This window comes from Athene cunicularia, unplaced genomic scaffold (genome assembly GCF_003259725.1).
Source record: "Athene cunicularia isolate RWA unplaced genomic scaffold, athCun1 SCF_9, whole genome shotgun sequence".
Classification (NCBI taxonomy): Eukaryota; Metazoa; Chordata; class Aves; order Strigiformes; family Strigidae; genus Athene; species Athene cunicularia.
Window position 1 is genome coordinate 138,346 of NW_020799523.1, and position 14,570 is coordinate 152,915.

The window sequence follows — 14,570 nt, forward strand, 5'->3', positions numbered from 1 at the left end:
TTTTTTTTTTTTTTTTTTTTTTTTTTTTTTTTTTTTTTTGGCATCTAGACTGATGAATTTCCCTTTTCTTGCTCTTTTTTCAGAGCTGAAATACTTAACCTGCACGCTTTAGGCTGTGTAAAGTCGAACCGCAGCATTTTAAACCACATCTAAGGTTATAAATCAGTAAAACAACATTGTGTATTTGTGTCTGTTGCTCCAAGACTTTATGTAGTGATGGATTTTTATTTTTCTTTTTTTCTGGAAACTTTGCTCCCAGGTTAATAATTTACAAGATCCAAAGGTGCCATTTTGCTCATGTAATGCAATCCTCTCGTTACTACATAATACAAAAGTTCAACCACCCATTAATTTATTTGCAGTCTGTCTCATAGGAAAACCTTTAATATAGAGTAAAATGAAAAAAAAAAAAAAATCTCTGCTGGCATTTCCGAGCAGGAGCACGCCAGCCAGCTGCCAGGTTGGGGATTTTCCTGACAGATCTCTGGTCTGAGCTCTGCAGCACCATCTCCTCTTTAAATAACTTGGTTATGTTGAAGGCTGGTTGTGAATCTGGGTTCTCCGTTAAGAATCGGATTTTTTTTTTTGCCACGAGGAATTTTTTTCCAATCTTCTGGTTCTTTACAGCTCTTCTGTGACCCTTCTCCAGTTTTTCACATCCATAACTGCAGACACTGTAAGGGGACAGAGATGTGACTGCTACTGGAGGGAAAACAGCCTTTTGATTCCCCTGTTTGTGCCTCAAGGATTTTATTAGCTCATTTTGGGGGGATATCACCCATTTGCCAGGCTCAGTGTCACCCGCTGACACCATCAGATGGTTCTTTGAGGGATAGAGAACATCCCAGCTGGGACTTGATCTCAGCGGCACCTCATCATTTTCCAGATTTCTTCAATTTAAACAGCTCTCACCTCGGAGCTTGTATCATTCTCATTCTTTTTTAACCCAAACGCTGTGCGAGACCAAGGAAAACATCACGTGCAGGAGCCCCCCCGAGCTTGTGTCACCCCAAAAAAGCTGCTTTGACCATATTTCCTGCCTGCGAGCAGGTGCCAGCATCCTGCAGCCTTTGAATCCTCGTGTCTCTTCTCCTCTCAGCCTCAGACTGGTGGTGCTGGGATCCTGACAGGTTATTTTTATTCAAGGTTTACTTGAAAATCAGCAGGAGTTGTCCAGGGAGCTTGAAGATCAACCCTCAAAGGGTTTGGGGACCAGTTGTGGGGGGAGATAGAGAAGAAATGGGACTCGGGTAGTTGCTGTTGAACGTCCTCAGTAGCAGCTGGCAGAGAAAACCTTCACGTGCTGCCACTCGGACAGTGAGTGCAAATTCAGAGCAGCAAGATTTACTAAATCCCCCGAGTCTCCCCCCATTTATTACTGACAGTTGTCACCTTTCTACGAAGAGGGTTTCCATACCATTTTCAGAACATCTTTTCATCTAAAACACCAAGGAATAAAAAAAAAAGAAGCGTCATAAAACCAAACATCTCAAACTGCTCTAATTATTTTGCCTTTGTTTTCTTTCCCCTTCCCGTGGCAGCTTTTCGCTGCCTGCGTCTCTCTCCGTTACAGGACTCTGCTGCTGTCCACGTGTGGGTTTCATGCACAGCTCTGGTTATTCTCTCTGTGCCGTTGCGTCTTCCCTGAAATCCAGGTTTTGAAGCACCAACAAACCCAATTTGTGGGTTTTTCCACACGTGACCAAGTTGTCATTACTTGCAGCTGCGAGGTTTATTTTTTTAACTGTTATTTTTTTGAGGCACTATCCCTGCTCTTCCTTTACTGTGTGCAGGGAGTTCTCCTTGGTTCGAAAATTACTGACTGTCACTTTTCCCAGCACCTCTCTGAGGGAGAAGGGATGGAATCACTTGTAGAGAAGATCTTTTACCTACCCGGTGTAGCGAGGTGCTTACAAACAGCTGTATATTGCCTAGAGTCTCTCTTTGGGGATCTGCAAGATCATTTTCCTCTAGTCTGCTACACCTCCTGTTAAATCGTGTTGTGTGCTAAATTTAGCGTATAATAGCCCATTTGGGGTTAAATTATCAAAAAACAGGTGTGATGCTGGTTGGAAAAGCTTCGCTGCAAACCCCCCCCTCCGTGGGTTTCTAATAGAAACCTCATGCTGCCTTGTAAGGTGGGAGGTAAAATGTGTCGGCTTTGCCTGAGCGATGCAGAGCTTCTGCACGGTCCCAGCAGGACCCACAGGATCCCAGCAGGACCCACAGGATCCTAGGAGGAGCCACTGGATCCCAGCAGGAGCCACTGGATACCAGCAGGACCCACAGGATCCCAGAAGGACCCACAAGATACCAGCAGGACCTACAGATCACAGTAGGGCCCACAGGATCCCAGCAGGACCCACAGGATCCCAGCAACACCCACAGGATCCTAGGAGGACTCACTGGATACCAGCAGGAACCACTGGATACCAGCAGGACCATGAGATCCCAGCAGGACCCACTGGATCCCAGAAGGACCCACAAGATCCCAGCAGGAGCCATCAGATAGCAGCAGGACCATGAGATCTCAGCAGGACTCCAGGATCCCAGCAGGGCCCACTGGATCCCATCAGGACCCACCAGATCCCAGCAGGACCCACTGGATCCCAGCAGGAGCCACCAGATACCAGTAGGGCCCACAGGATCCCAGCAGGACCCACGAGATCCCAGAAAGACCCACTGGATCCCAGCAAGACCCATGATATCCCAGCAGGAGCCACCAGATCCCAGCAGGACCATGAGATCTCAGCAGGACTCTGAGATCCCAGCAGGACCCACTGGATCCCAGCAGGACCTACAGGATCCCAGCAGGACCCACTGGATCCCAGCAGGACCCACCAGATCCCAGCAGGGCTCCAGGATCCCTCTGTCTCCCCCTTCTTTGGACACATCAGCGCTCCGCGGTCATTTGCAGGTGGAAGGGGGACGCTCATTACCAAATGAACGTTTCTTTACACGATGTTATTGCGAAACATTAATTGTGGTTTTTTTTAATGTTAGAACAACTGAGTCTGAAGGGAGAAGCAACCCTTTCTTTCTTTTCTCTTGGCAGTGACATCCAAACCAGGATCATCCACGGTACCAAACGCAACCCAAGGCTCGTCCCCGGCGCAGACGCAGGCGCCGCAGCAGACCCTCCAGTCTGCACAGACGACTCATTCCTTCCCCTCCGTCACCCCCGACCTCATCGTCCAGGCCCCCGTCATGACGATGGTGCCTCCTCAACCTCCTGCACCGCCTCCACCTGCCCCCCAGGCCCCCGCGCCGCCGGCCCCAGCTCCCCAGCCCATCCAGCCTCACCCTCCCGTTATCCCGACACCCGCCCAGCCCGTGAAGGTGAGCCATTCCTTAATTGGCTTAATTAAATGATCTTAATGGTGTAGAAACGCCGTGGCTGGCCAAGTGGTCACCTTTTGCTTTGCCACTGAAGTTTCATTTTAAGGCAAATGGCTGCGGTTTGGTCAAAAAATTCATGGTTTGAGAATGCTTCTTTCTCTCCCTTGAGGAGAAAAGGAACCTGCAGTGACCCTCTCTGGGATGGATTAATTTAGAATTGATGATTTCCACCCAGGTTTGCATCGCAAACCCCCCTCATCCTCTTTAAAAACCTTCTTAAAAACTTCATGTTTCGAAAACACTTTTCATGTTTTAAGTTCTTAAAAACTTTAAGACTTCATGGTTTGAGAATGCTTCTTTCTCTCCCTTGAGGAGAAAAGGAACCTGCAGTGACCCTGTCTGAGATGGGTTAAATTAGAATTGATAATTTCCACCCATTTTTTGGTTTGCATTGAAAACCCCCTTCATCCTCTTAAAACCTTCTTTCCTTGAGCTTTGTATGACTCAGGAAGAAAATCTTGACTTGCCCACGTGACTCATGCCCTTGACCTTTGCTGGTACAAGAGATAATCTGCATGTTTTTTCTGTCGAGTTCAGGTCAAAAATATCTGAATATTTTTGGAAGGGCTTCCAATGTCCTTCTTGTAGCGTTGCCATGAGGCTTGAGTCACTAGCCCTGTCAAATCCAAGTCAGCGCTACGAGAAACACAACTCGATTGAAGCCAAAAGTCTGATGCCAAAAGTAATATTTTGCTTTATTTGCTCGGTTATAGACAAAAAAAGGAGTGAAGAGGAAAGCAGACACCACGACACCAACGACCATTGACCCAATTCATGACTCGTCATCGCTGCCCGCTGAACCCAAATCCGCCAAGCTGGGTCCACGCCGGGAAAGCAGCCGCCCGGTGAAGCCTCCAAAGAAGGACGTTCCAGACTCACAACAACACGTGGTAGAAAAGAGTAGCAAAATATCCGAGCAGTTAAAATACTGCAGCGGGATCATCAAAGAAATGTTCGCCAAGAAACACGCTGCCTACGCCTGGCCCTTCTACAAACCTGTGGATGTGGAAGCACTGGGACTGCACGATTATTGCGATATCATTAAACATCCCATGGATCTGAGCACAATCAAAGTAAGCTCAGCTTTATAGGAGGGGGAGGTTGGGGGGGGTGGGCTGAGCGGAAAAAAAGAAAAAAATTCTTTTCTCCCTCGCGCGTGCGCACCGGGTATCTTCAGACATCAGCCAGATTTATTTTGGCCGTAGGTTTTCTGGTACATTCGGTCTCTCCTCTTCTCCTTTTGCTGGTATCGTGACATTTGGGAAAAACAAACAAGCTGGCATCCTTCCAGAAGGGCTCTCAGGAAACGCTCACACGGGGGGTTTTTTATAGAAAATTTCCATTACTGTATAAATCTACACTTTTTTATTTTCGCCCAGGAGATGGCCCCAGAGAGCATAAATCACAGGAATAAGGGGATTTGATTTAAAAAGCCCCATTTTCAATTCTTTTCCAAATAAAGGCCTGTCTTTCTGAAGTTGTCTGTCTAAATCAGTCTGCTGTTAAGCACAGGTAGTTCCCTCGAGTTTAAAAACGCTTCATTTTAAAGGGCGACTGCAAATTCATCCACGTTTCCCCTTGAAACTTTACTTCATTATTGGAGTTGTTTAATTTTAAAAAGCGACTGCAGAGTCATCCATGTTTCCCCTTGAAATGTTAATTCATGATTTAGAAGTCTTAACTTTTTAGCTAGGAAACCTGAATTCCTTATTTAGAAGTCTTTAACTTTCTAGTTACAAAGTGTTAATTCATGATTTTAAGTCTGTCTTGAGCTAGGAAACCTTAATTCCTTATTTAAAAATCTTTAACTCGTTAGTTCTCAAACTTTAATTTATTCTTTAGAAGTCTTAACTTTTTAGCTGTGGGATGAACTTGCGTGCTCTGACTCCAGCTCAGCTCTGACTCCAGCTTTTGCCCACTCTGGGCCTGCGTTCTAAAACCAGAGAGTGAGTTTTCCCTTCCTGCAGCCCAGGTTACGCCAGGGCTGAAGCCAACAAGGATCATGGTTCTTCCTCACAGTGTTTTATACCTGTGGGATCTTGATGGACCAAACCCTGGGGACACCAGATTAAATTTTTGGCTTTGGCTTTTCTCCTCTGGGCTGTCCAGCCATGAGCGTTAGGTCTTGCACGTCCGTTGCTGCCTGTACATCTTGCTGCCCAACTGTCTGGCCGGGCTGCGTGTCTGAGATCACCCTTGGCAGATGTTGCCAGGACAGCTGTTGAGCGTCTTCCAGTTGTCCAACTCAACTCCCATTTTCCCAGGCAGGGAGAAGGAAGCGTGAAGCTTCTCTTGGCTCAGCTGGCCTTGCCACAGCTGGATGCAGCGTTCGGAGGGGTGAGGCTCAGGGTGGGAGCACGCAGCAGTAGAGCAGGTCTGTGCCCTCCTGGGCTGGAGGTCTGAGCTTTAGAGACACCAGTTTGGTTCCTGGAGGAAGGGTGGATGGTTGAAAGCAGGTGAGACGGTTGAATCCTGCCCCCTGCATCAACAAAAGCCTGTCACCTTCTTCCACTGTTGGGTGAAGGACCATCCTGGTGTCCTCCGTCCCTCCAACCAGGCTACGCCACCAACGTGACTCTTGAGATCTTCCTTCTAGAGGAACCATCTGAGCAAAGCTCGCTGTGTTCTCCTGCTAACACATCATCTCGGGCGTGCAGGGAGGTCTCACCCTTCTTGGTTGAGGGCAGGTAGACCCGGGCTTCATACCGGGGCTTTGGACACCACTCTGCAACCCCTCAGGTTCTTCAGCCAAACCACAACCACGTAGGCAATGAGAAGGTGGCTTGGAGAGCACCTTGTCTTCCTTGGAACATCCTTGAGGATGCCTGTAGGCAGCTCTGGTTTTTTTTATAAACCACCCACAATCCTCTTTTTGACCAAAATTAGTCAGTCTTTTGGCCAAAATTAGTCGTAGGGAGAAAAACAATCACGTGAAATCTGTGGGCGCCCCGGAGCTGTATTTATTCAATCGATCCATTTGGTGTATTGGTGCTGTTAATAGCAGAGAGTTTTGTTAGGTGGTTGGTTTTTTTTGGTTGTTTTTTTTTTTTTCCCCTCTCCTTTCTAGTCTAAACTGGAGAACCGGGAATACCGAGATGCTCAGGAATTCGCAGCGGATGTGCGATTGATGTTCTCCAATTGCTACAAGTACAACCCCGCTGATCACGAGGTGGTGGCCATGGCACGGAAACTGCAGGTAAGGACGCGTGTGCTCGCAGCCTGCCATGAGCACCAGCCTCTCTCTTTTTATTTTTCCAGCCTAAAGGCCACGTAGTCCTGAAAGAACATTAAAAAAACCCAAAACAAAACACTACCGTGGTGGATAATGGTTAAAAAAAAAAAAAAAAGCTACTTTTTGCAGTGAAAGCGATTCAGGGACTGGGCAGACTCAACCCAGTTTGCTTCTTTAAACTCTTGTTTAGTAGCGTCTCTTCTGATGAATAGGAAGGGAAAAGCACAGCTTCAAAATATCACTTTTCTCCCCAAAACACCTAGAAAGAAAATAAGCACCGGTACCTTCTTGGTTGTGCTTTTTTAATTACCTCTGCAGTGAAGTTTTCTGCTCTCCTCTCGTTCTCTACCATTAAAAATCCAACCATTCCCCATTTCCATGATTTCAGGCAGTTCATTCCCTTAAATGCTGATTTTTTTTTTTTTTTTTTGCCTTGGGAGGATTGTGGGTGCAGTTGCCATTTTCTAAAGGAATCAGGTTTCTCGCTCGATCCCTCCTTAATAACGTCACCTTTGTGTCACATTCGATACCAACCAAGCGGCTGGGAACTGCTGCAAAATCCCCCCAAAATTAGGAAAAACGCCTCGATGGCAGCAAGGAGGGGACACAGGTGGGACGTGACCGTATGTGAGGACACAGGAACCAAATCGGTGAAGGAAAAGGTTTTATTGCCATCAAAAAGTGCAGCTCCAGTGGCGTGAAGCAGAACAACGCCGCGGCAGAGCTCCTCTCCCTGAAAGGAGAAGAAAATGAGCGTGGTTTGGTTGAATCTTCAGAAAAAGAGGTTGAGAAGGGATCTGAGTTACACCAGAAAGAGCCAAAAAAACTATTAGATCGGAGGAAAAGCTGTTAAACTGGGGAGAAAGCTGTTAAACTGGGAGGGGAAGCTATTAATGTGGGGAGAAAGCTGTTAAACTGGGGGGAAAGCTATTCGGCTGCAGGATGTTTGACTCAAGAAACAACCTCAAAAAAAAAAAAAAAAAAAAAAAAAAGGAGAAACTGGATATTAATCGATCTTCTGGGTTGTGCTAACTGGAAGCATCACGTAAGCACCTCTGGGTGAGGCAGCTTGCCCCCCGGCTGGAGCTGGAGGAGAGGTGTCAGGTCCTGGACAAGCTGCCAGCTGTTTCACTTTGATCCAGATGTGCAGCTGCAGCAGAGGTTCAAGAAAACGAAGTGGTGACAAACCCGACACCCTCCAGGATGTGCCCTTGGGTTTTGGTTTTTTGGGTTTTTTTTTTTTTTTGTCCACAGTATTTTTTCGTGGTGCTTTTATAAAAGCCCAGCTCAGGTTTGGGCTGGTTTAATTTGAGACGAATTTATGCTGAGTAAATGTGGGTTTCGGCTTGCTCTTAGCATGGATTTATTAGAATTCGTCGCCTTATTAATGTTTTTTCCTGGATTTTATGGTGAGCAGATGCCTGGAAAACTCAGTGCTCAACCTCTTTCCTTCTTGTTTTGGTCTTAATGAAGAACTTCGCAGCCTCTTTAAGCGACATCTCGGAGCATTTTCCAATGAAAGGTCGTTTATCTGATCTGAAATTCCAGTCACACTTAGCGCAGGCTGCCAAGCACCGGATAGTTCCCTGGAAAATTGTGATTTTCTTTTCTTTCACCCCATTTTATGGAGGAAAATCCTCAGCGATGGGCATTGCCAGGTGATGCCGTCTGGACCGAGGGCTGTATGAAATCAGGATTTCACCCGCATGGATCCCGTGGACGGGTTTGGGAACACGTCCCTGTGCAGCACAACCGCTCGGGAAACTTTTATTTCTGACATCAAGATGAAAAAAGGGCTTTTTGAATAGAACAGTCACCAGAAAATGGACGTTAAATATCAGAGCAGCCCCGTCGCGGGGGTGCAGTGGAGGTGGCACCCTCTCCCTTTGCTTTTCTCGTGCCTAGAAAACTGATTTCAGAAATAATATTTAAAGCAAAGGAGGTTTCTGGAGCGTGGCTGAGGTTTGGAAACAAGGCTGAGGATTCAAGTTTGGGCTTGAGTTCCCCGTAAACAATAAACGCGGCATCTTGCTCAATAGACAGCCCCGCTCGCTGCCTGCTGGATTCTCCCTCCATCCTGGGAACATCAATCTCTGAAATAACTCGGGTTTCTGCTTTTTGTTACCTTTTCGTCATCAGAAGATGATTTCTTGGCTTTCCAGGGTCAATGCCAGCTCACGGAAGAGGTTTATGGTTTATGTTTGCCCAAGCGAGGACGGCTCGGCGCTACCAGCGATGTACAGCACAGTTGCAGTACGAATCCCTGATTAATCAGGCATTAATTAGCTCATTATCTACTCACAGGGTTTTCTCTTCCATCCATTCCTGGGTGGATTCTTTGGGATCCTTCGGCCACCGAGGGCTTTTCATAATCTGGCTGGTTCTGAACTGATGAATTGCTCTTGAACTTTACACAAAGGAACTTTAAAAAACCCTTCCTGGTAATTAAAAGACTAAATAGGTATAAAAAAACCCCAGGAAGGTTTAATTTCTGACCCTGGAGAATTTAAAAATTGAGTATATATGGCAGTGTAGCGTTGCCTGCTGGTGGTAATCAAGGACTGGACTTTCTGGTTTGTGGAGAACGTTAATTAGGTTGTAAACAGCCATTAAGTGGAGTGAATCAGTAACAACTGTATGTGTGTGCCTCCCTCATCCCACACGGAGCTTAGAAATCTCTCCTTTTCCTCCAGTGTTTTCTGCTCCTTCCCCTGAAATTTGAGCCTGAGCACGTAAATGAAGCCAGTGGCATTTCTGCCAGCAGATGGAAGCAGCAAAGCAACAGCTACAGCGCCGGGAAAAACCCTCGCTGCTGAAAAAAAAAAATGAATAAAGGCACGAGTAGAGTGAGGATGGAGAAACGCAGTCATGTTTAAGAAGTGGAAAAATAACGTATGTGGAGGTAGAGGAGAGCCCAACATCTCCTTAAAATCACAAGGATGAGCCAGAACTGGAAGGGCTGGAAGCCTTCAGGAAGGGAAACGTCGCCCCTGGGCTCGGGTAGTGAATTAAATCGGTGTGATGTGCCATCACGAGGCATTCGGCTTGCTGAAGGATTTTGGCTAAGTTTGGATGTATAAATCCATATGAGCGTGCTCAGCGTTCCTGTTTACGGCCAGTAGGGTTTTAGAAATAAGGCTCAGGCTTGTTACGGTCAGAGCTGTGCACCCAGGATTGTGGAAAATGTGAAAAATAAATAGTAACTATATTCTGAAAGTGGAATCTTCAGGCAGGAGGAGAAATTATCTTATGTTTTTTTCATGACTCAGTATTGAAGAGGTGGACACAGACACTTGTGCCACCTTCAGGTGGTCCTTCCCACCATCACTTGAGTCGTCTGAGAGCTGCTGGGCTCTTTATGGTCTCCAGAAGGAGCCCCGAGGCGAGTTGCTAAGCTCAGAAATAAGTACTTGACTCCTAAACACCTAAAAGCAGGAGAATTGAGCCCATTTTCAGGGCTCACTTGCCTTTTACAAGATGCCAGAAAACAGGATTTCTGCCCGCTAGTGCTTCAGTCTTCACAAGGTGGCACTTTTTGGGGAAAAAAAATCTTTTTGGGTGCAAGAGTCACTCGTTCCTTTTCTGGGAAACTAGAAAACACCCCCTCAAAACTCTTCCTTCATCTGAAGTCAGCTGGCACCAAGAAATACAACCAGGCTCTAGGCACAAGCAGGCTGTTCCCCCTTCTCTGCCTTGTCTTACGTTTAAATAAAAATGGATTTTCCTCTCAGGCTGTAGGAGGAAAAAAAGACTTTCACCTCCATGGGATGACTGGAATTAAACTGGCTTCGCATCCCTCGCTCTCGAGGATAACGGGAGATGTCCCTGCACAAGCGTTTGGGTTGACTCGAGGTGGTTTTCAGGGGACATGGGTTGAAGAGCAAAGGGGATTGGAACCACGGGGCTGCGGCTGCAATTCCCAGCCCGAGCTCTCCACGAATCCATTGCGGAAGACGTGGAAGATCTGAAGAACCTGGATGATGTGGTTTTAAATGAGTCCTGTCCTTCTTTTTGCCAAGAAAGCTTGGAGATGATCCTTGGGGTTCCTTCCAACCTGGTATTCTACAATTCTGTGATTCTTGCTGGTAAATTCTTATCCCCCAGAACCAGCTTGGAGTCAGAATTCCAGGTGGATTTGAAGCTTTCAGGAAATTATCTTGACTGGGACAGGCAGCGGGTGTGTTGGTTGCTTGAGTAGAGACCCCAGGTTCATCGGGAACACCCTGGAGAGCACAACCACTCTTGTCATACCCAGCTTTACCCACACCTCACATTCTTTTTCCTTGGATTTTCAGGACGTGTTTGAGATGCGCTTCGCCAAGATGCCGGATGAGCCAGAAGAACCTGTGATACCAGCTTCTTCTCCCGTGGTGGTGCCCCCTCCCACCAAGGTGGCTCCCCCTTCGTCCAGCGACAGCAGCAGCGACAGCTCCTCCGACAGCGACAGCTCCTCGGATGACTCCGAGGAGGAGCGAGCCCAGCGGTTAGCGGAGCTGCAGGAGCAGGTACTCCCCCCTCGGGATGGCCCCGCAGTCTCCAACATCTCCTTTTAATCCAGCTTCGGGGACTGGGCTCAAAGCCGTAGACTTTTGTGGTTGTACAATAGTGACCAGCAGCTGCAGAGCGCTCCAAAATCTTTAGATTTAAAGTGTGAAGGAATTGGGGCTTTTCAGGATGGGCCTTGTTAGGACACGTGAGGTGGGTCGTGAATGGCAGGAGTTTGCTGCCTGTGCTTGAGTGGTGCCTCCTGAGCAGGCAGGACATCCCCGAGCAGGCAGGACATCCCTGAGCAGGCAGGACATCCCCGAGCAGGCAGGACATCCCTGAGCAGACAGGACATCCCCGAGCAGGCAGGACATCCCTGAGCAGGCAGGACATCCCCGAGCAGACAGGACATCCCCGAGCAGACAGGACATCCCCGAGCAGACAGGACATCCCCGAGCAGACAGGACATCCCTGAGCAGGCAGGACATCTCTGAGCAGACAGGACATCCCCGAGCAGACAGGACATCCCTGAGCAGGCAGGACATCCCTGAGCAGACAGGACATCCTTGAGCAGGCAGGATCCCCCTGAGCTGCCCAAACGGAGCCACCACCTCACTTCTGCCTTGGTGGGGAGAAACCCCCCAGAAGAGTTTGTCTCCTTCCTCTTGCAGCTGTCAATGCTTTCATATACAAGAGTCAGCGGGGTGAAAAGCTGGAGGAACTGATTGAATTAGTAGTAAAAGATAAGAAAGCGTTAGGCAGTAGAGAAAAAATGTTAATTAATATGGAAAAGGAGGAGGTGCTGGGCAAAAATATCTTGATCTTTGTGTGTGTGTGTGTGTCTGCCTCTCAGCTTAAAGCAGTGCATGAACAGCTTGCAGCCCTGTCCCAGCCGCAGCAGAACAAACCAAAGAAAAAAGAAAAAGACAAGAAGGAGAAGAAGAAAGAGAAGCACAAAAAGAAAGAAGAGCTGGAAGACACCAAGAAAAGCAAAGTCAAGGAGCCGCCACCCAAGAAGGCCAAGAAAAGCAACAGCAACAGCAGTACCTCCAGGTCAGCCCCCACCCTGCTCCAGCCCGGCGTCCTTCTGTTTCACCCCCCAGCACTTGGAGGTTTTTAATTCCCTCTTTGCTAATGAATTCAACCCCGGAGTCCTCAGGAGTAACATCAGCAAGGCCCCGGCCTCCGGAGGCCTTTGCTCAGGGTCAAATCCCAACCACGAGTTTAACTTCGGGCTTTCAGGGGCCGACGCTTTTCCGCGTGGCTGCGCTGAACGCGCCGAGGGTGGGAGAGAGGCAAAACACAACCCCCCTGTGGAGTCTCTCTGTTGGCTCTCAAACCCTTAAATCCATAAATACTTCCTCCTTCTCCCTTTTTTTTTTTTTTTTTTTTTTTGCTGTGGGGCAGCTGTAGGTTTTAAACAAAGAGGTAAAGACACCAAGAGCCGGGGCTGCACCGCTTGGCAGCTGCTGCCTCAAAGGAGAGGCAGGATTTTGGTGTTTAACCCGAGGCAGAAAGGAGCTGTTTGCCATCATTTAGCCACAATGAGGTGAAATTAAGAAAGAAGGAAATAACGAGCAAGATGTTGGAGCTCTGGCTCTGTCCCCGGGGCCTCACCACAGCGTTCAGGCTGTTCAGACTTTGCCTAAACCCGGCGGGCACGGCAGCGGGTTTAGGGAAATGGATCGTCTGTGACAGCATTCACCCCATCCTTGGGTAATTGGGGGGTGATTTTCTACCCCCAACTTGATTTATTTACGGCATTAACCCTAAATCTGCTGCAAATAGCGGGATAAATACTTACAAATCTACCCCCATCGGTTTTAAAATTCCGGGAGTGTCGGCAGGGAGGCCCCGTACCTAGTTTTTTACATATTTTTACGTATTTTTAATGGAAGCTGGGGTTTACTTCTCTGGACGGGGTGTCTGGCTCCAAAACAGCCCAACCTCTGGCTTTCCTGGAGAGAAACAGGAGCAGCACTTGAGCCTCAGTCCGTCCACGGGCTGATGTAAGGAATTCTGCTCTGAGCTGCTCCTGCTTTTCTGACCTCCCTCTGGGGGCCAGGCAGCTCAGCCTGGCATGTCGGACAGCAGGTTATGTTCAGCTTTGAGTGTCTTAACTTCAGGTTGAGCTCAGCTTTGGGTGTTTACAGCAGATTGAGCTCAGCTTTGGGTGTCTAACAGCAGATTGAGCTCAGCTTTCTTGTCTAACACCAGGTTGAGCTCAGCTTTGGGTGTCTACAGCAGATTGAGCTCAGCTTTGGGTGTCTAACAGCAGATTGAGCTCAGTTTTGGGTGTCTAACAGCAGATTGAGCTCAGCTTTGGGTGTCTTAACAGCAGATTGAGCTCAGTTTTGGGTGTCTAACAGCAGATTGAGCTCAGCTTTGGGTGTCTAAGTTGAGGTTGAAGTGCAGTTTTGGGTGTCTAACAGCAGATTGAGTTCATTGGGTGTTTGACACCAGACTGAGTTTAGCTTTGGGTGTCTTAACAGCAGTTTGATCTCAGCTTTCTTGTGTAACAGCAGATTGAGCTCAGTTTTGGGTGTCTAACAGCAGATTGACTTCAGATTGGGGTGTTTGACACCAGATTGAGTTTAGTTTTGGGTGTTTTAACAGCAGTCTGAGCTCAGCTTTCCTGTGTAACAGCAGATTGAGCTCAGCTTTGGGGGTCTAACTTGAGGTTGAAGTGCAATTTTGGGTGTCTAACAGCAGATTGAGTTCAGTTTTGGGTGTCTAACAGCAGATTGAGCTCAGCTTTCTGCATCCCAGCCTCATGCTTGTGCTTCAAGCTCAAGCTATAAATGAAAACGATGCTCAATTCCAGGCTGGAAACTGGGAACATCAAGAAGTGGTTACAGGGAAGGGGTCAGACCCAGGTGAAGGGGTCAGACCCAGGCGAAGGGGTTAGACCCAGGTGAAGGGGTCAGGCCCAGGTGAAGGGGTCAGACCCAGGTGAAGGGGTCAGACCCAGGCAAAGGGGTCAGACCCAGGTGAAGGGGTCAGACCCAGGTGAAGGGGTCAGACCCAGGTGAAGGGGTCAGACCCAGGTGATGGGGTCAGGCCCAGGTGATGGGGTCAGGCCCAGGCGAAGGGGTCAGACCCAGGCGAAGGGGTTAGACCCAGGTGAAGGGGTCAGACCCAGGTGAAGGGGTTAGACCCAGGTGAAGGGGTCAGGCCCAGGCGAAGGGGTCAGACCCAGGTGAAGGGGTCAGGCCCAGGTGATGGGGTCAGACCCAGGTGAAGGGGTTAGACCCAGGCGAAGGGGTCAGACCAGGTGAAGGGGTCAGACCCAGGCGAAGGGGTCAGACCCAGGTGATGGGGTCAGACCCAGGCGAAGGGGTCAGACCCAGGCGAAGGGGTCAGACCAGGTGAAGGGGTCAGGCCCAGGTGAAGGGTTCAGGCCCAGGTGAAGGGGTCAGACCCAGGTGAAGGGGTCAGGCCCAGGTGAAGGGGT

The 14,570-nt window shown here is 48.5% G+C and overlaps 1 protein-coding gene across 1 annotated transcript in view; it reads left to right on the top strand.

Moving 5' to 3' along the window:
- Window positions 1–14,570, top strand: part of BRD4 (bromodomain containing 4) — a 50,916-nt gene that overhangs the window by 21,059 nt on the left and 15,287 nt on the right. The window contains exons 6-11 of the mRNA XM_026867602.1: window positions 3,056–3,339; window positions 4,113–4,472; window positions 6,467–6,595; window positions 10,927–11,136; window positions 11,970–12,169; window positions 13,886–13,992. Of these exons, the coding sequence (XP_026723403.1) occupies window positions 3,056–3,339; window positions 4,113–4,472; window positions 6,467–6,595; window positions 10,927–11,136; window positions 11,970–12,169; window positions 13,886–13,992 (1,290 nt within the window). The remainder of the gene's footprint in view (window positions 1–3,055; window positions 3,340–4,112; window positions 4,473–6,466; window positions 6,596–10,926; window positions 11,137–11,969; window positions 12,170–13,885; window positions 13,993–14,570) is intronic.